At 36.7% G+C, this 4,079-nt stretch overlaps 3 protein-coding genes across 3 annotated transcripts; all 3 read left to right on the top strand.

Annotated features, from left to right (window-relative positions):
- Positions 1-616: 616 nt before the first annotated feature.
- Positions 617-970, top strand: FDP41_011663 (uncharacterized protein; the record flags this gene model as incomplete). Its single annotated transcript, XM_044702096.1, has 1 exon — positions 617-970. One exon carries the CDS (start codon positions 617-619, stop codon positions 968-970), a length of 354 nt encoding a protein of 117 aa, XP_044566971.1.
- Positions 971-1,250: 280 nt separating this feature from the next.
- Positions 1,251-2,969, top strand: FDP41_011662 (uncharacterized protein; the record flags this gene model as incomplete). Its single annotated transcript, XM_044702095.1, has 2 exons — positions 1,251-2,486; positions 2,703-2,969. The coding sequence occupies 2 exons, from the start codon at positions 1,251-1,253 to the stop codon at positions 2,967-2,969; spliced, it is 1,503 nt and encodes a 500-aa protein (XP_044566970.1).
- A 262-nt stretch (positions 2,970-3,231) lies between these two features.
- Positions 3,232-3,831, top strand: FDP41_011661 (uncharacterized protein; the record flags this gene model as incomplete). The annotated part of the gene is made up of 1 exon (XM_044702094.1): positions 3,232-3,831. The coding sequence occupies one exon, from the start codon at positions 3,232-3,234 to the stop codon at positions 3,829-3,831; it is 600 nt and encodes a 199-aa protein (XP_044566969.1).
- Positions 3,832-4,079: the final 248 nt, after the last annotated feature.

Below are 4,079 nucleotides of genomic sequence, written 5' to 3'. Positions count from 1 at the left end.
CAAACATCAATCCCGAGCCACAAAAAAATTTTGCAAATCCAGTTATTTTTGGACTTTTCTTGGTTGATGGAATTCTCTCTGCCAAATCCAACACTGAACGCGCTCGAACACAGCAGATTCAAACAACTTGTGTGGAGATGATGAATCAGGACCATTTACAAATCGATCGTAATTGCCATACGGAAGCTCTAATTGATCTTTCAATCAATAACAACCAATCCAACTACAGACCGTTGGAAACAACGGAAAATTGTGCTGAAAACTCTTTTCGAGAGTGTTTTGATCAACATCAACCATTGAAGAAGAATTCTTCTGTTGCTGAAATTGTCTCACACAGTGTCCATCCATTGGTTTCAGAGTGGAGAAGTGGATGGACCCTCTTGACAAAGCACAAGCTCAATTCAAACACTCATGATTCGGACATTAGAAATGAAACACTACTCACGGAAGAGTTTATGAAATTCAGAAAACGAAAGGAACCTCTCTCTCCGAAAATGTATTTAAATTACTCCACTATTTTAATGTGGAACGATGTGTGGAATTGCAAAATAATTATTTATTGCCTTCAAGGCGAGAAGGTCAAAATGGTGATGATGGCTTTGATCGTCCAAACTTCATGTTCGATTTATCCACTGATTATTTAAATTGGAATTGTGCAATTTTCAAATTGACGCACTCGGTGAAAGATCTTGCGGATGGAAGCAATGAGTTCTTTAGTGTGGCCACTGAATATATTCAACCCATTGCAATGATTGTTCATGAAAATTGCTTTGAATTGTCACAAGAAATGCTAAACAGTGAGTGTGAAAAGAATCGAGAAATTCGAGAAGGCATTCAACAATTTAGAGAACAACAACAACAACGAAAAACCAATCCGAGCTCAACACCCAACAACAAGATGTATCATCCAATCATCATCATCATGCTCAGCAACGACATGTTCAACAGCAAAATGACAGAATTGGATTAAAAAGATGGAACCAGTCAACATTCTTTGAACGATTTAAGGATGATTATGCCAATTTCATGTGTGTTGGATATCCAAAAGAGATTGTTTACAAAATTCTTAAAATGGTGCTCGAAGAACACTTTTCTGGAAATTCATTGGTTGCTTTTTCATTACTCATTCCTCTTCTGGAGAGAGGTCTGCAAGACTCTATATACATTGACTTGCTTTACAAAAACGACAAGCAAAGAATTCAACAATTTGAGGACTATCAAAATTACCAAAATTTAGTGAATTATTGGTCATGCAAGAATTGAAGGACATTTATGGGGAGAATGTCGCACTCTTGCTGAGATGCTTGGTTGGACCTTTGAATTCGATCAATTTGAGAAATGTTGCTCTCCATGGATTCATTTCTCCTCGAGAATTTCAAGATTGTTATTTGAGTTTAATTTTACTAATTATTCCTTCTATTGCAGAAAAATCCTTGAAACATGTGGAGAATACGATTGGATTGAATCAAGCCTCTCTGAAACGACCAATCATTGATTTGAAACATTGCAAACCTTTACAAAATATTTTCCAAGTGAACCAGATACAGGAAGACAGTTTTATTACCACCGCCTACCAAGTGGATCGTGAAGAGCTTTTTCAATTATTGGAAAATTCATTATTTGTAGTGGATGAATGGATACCTCTTTGGAAAAAGGCATTCAGGGAGTATTTTGAAAATCAGAATTATTACAAAACAATTTCCATCCTTTTTCCATTATTTGAACACTCGATAAGACGAATTTTCGTGTGTGTGAACAAGTGTGAAAATAGATTATTAACTGCTGAAAAGAATAGTTTGTATACCACTCTCGATATTCTGTTTACCACAAAACCCATCCCTTCCTATGGAATTGAGAGGAATGCAATTTTTGACATTATTGACAACAAATTATTGAATCCAATTTTCGATTTACTGATATGGGTGGAAAGTCCACGAATTCGAGATTTGATCTCACACGGAAATATTCATATCGATACCATTCCTCATGCATTGATGGATGAAATTATCAAACTCATGCTCGCTCTTTTAGCAGCCTTCGATCTAAGACAATGTAAAGATAACTATTATTCCACACATCTTCCAGAATTTATTCAACGTGCTGTAAATTATTTTGATCATGTATACGACTCTCCTTTTCATTGCAAGAATATTTTGGATCGTCAATTGAGACGAACCTTTGAATGTTTAGAACAAATGGAAGAAATTAAATCATTGATTAAGGATCAAGTGATTCATTCACCATTATTTGAACAAGTTCGACAGGAGATGACTTGCAACGATCCACAACATGAACTCTTATTGCATTTGATAGAAGTGATGAATATTGAACTTGATGCTCTTATTACCTTTACACAAGAGTATTACAATCTTTCTCATATTGACGAAAATGGTTGTATGGGATACATGAGAAAACAATACCTCATTCCAACCACTCATCCAGTCACTCTCTCCGATAAAGAGGTGAAAAGATCAATCAATTACGAAGTATTGCCATTTCACTCGAAGGAATGATTCAAAAAGTATGGACATGATGAATGAACTCCTTCCACTCGTTTCCAATTCCAACAGTAGCAATATGGACAGTCATACGAAAAAGAAACCTCTCAAATCCAAAGAAAAACATCTCTCAGTTTAATACCATCTGCTTTTGAGACATTTCAACGATATGCCAAATTATGTTCATTCCTCATCTATGCTCAGTATGATCACACCACAGACACACAAGATACTTCCGTGTCGAGAGTTTTGGAACGTGTGGTGGGAGGAACGGCCACTGCAATCAAATCTGGGAAGGTCGTTCGTGGTGTAGAGCTTATTTCATGTCTTTTGGGCTCACAGGTGGAACAGTTGTTGCAACATTCATCCTCTTCCTCTAGTATGGGTGGATATCGACTGACAGGAACTTCGAAAGGAGAATTTGAACGGTATCAAGTCGATCTTCGAGAGTTGGTCAAATTGGTGCATTAAGCATTCAAGAACTCTTAAGATGAATGGCAATTCGTTGGGTTGTATATGTGTTTGAAAATTGTATCTCTTTGGTGGCAAGATCAACGAACAACAAACCACTCTGTTCGAGTGAACAAGTCGAACAAAGTCTACCAATTTCCGAGTTCACCTTTCGTTTAAAAATGAGAGGTCCCATCTTGACCACTGTCAGACATCAACAAAAAAAACAAAGATCATTATTACAGTCAATCAGTGTAACTGTTTCATAAAATCATCCCAGAAAATGCCAAACAATAACAACAACGGAGGTTCCTCAATGGAAGAATTCAAACTTGCAGTGGTTGGAGGTGGAGGTGTCGGCAAGAGTGCTCTCACTGTGCAATACATTCAAAACATTTATATTGAGGAATACGATCCCACCATTGAAGATTCCTATCGAAAACATGCCAAAGTTGATGACAAGGCTTGTTTCTTGGAAATTCTCGATACAGCTGGTCAGGAGGAGTACAAAGCTTTGAGAGATTCATACATGAGAACAGCGGATGGTTTCTTAATGGTTTATTCAGTCATTGATCGAAAGACCTTTGAAGAAATTAATGAATTCTATGAACAAATCTTACGAGTGAAGGATTGTGATAAAGTTCCAATGGTTCTCGTGGGAAATAAGTGTGATTTGGAATCGGAACGAGTGATTCGTTTGGATGAAGCCAAACTCTATGCCAAACAATTAGGAATTCCATTAATGGAAACCAGTGCCAAGCAACGACTGAATGTGGATGATGCATTCACGGCATTGGTGAGAGAAGTGAGAAAGGCTAAGAAACCATTTGGTGGTGATGAGGAAGAAAAGAAGAAGAAAAAGAAGATTTGTACCATCATGTAAGCCTGTCTTCATGGAGTTGAGAGCAAAAGAGATTCTTTTGAAGAGAAATCCTTTGAATTTAATCCAGTGAAGACCTTCTTATTAATAATCAACAATTTTGTGCAAGATATCTATATCATAACATACAGTATTAAACAAGAGTATGCTTCAAACACTATGAAATTTCTGAAAGAATACTTTCCACCTTTCGGACATGTTGGAGAAGCAAACTCCGAAGTCACTCCTATTATATTACAACATTAAAAAAT

The sequence above is a fragment of the Naegleria fowleri genome (genome assembly GCF_008403515.1).
Source record: "Naegleria fowleri strain ATCC 30894 chromosome Unknown tig10, whole genome shotgun sequence".
NCBI lineage: Eukaryota > Heterolobosea > Eutetramitea > Acrasida > Naegleriidae > Naegleria > Naegleria fowleri.
Note: the sequence above shows the minus strand (reverse complement) of the source record. Positions and strands in the feature narration are given on the sequence as shown.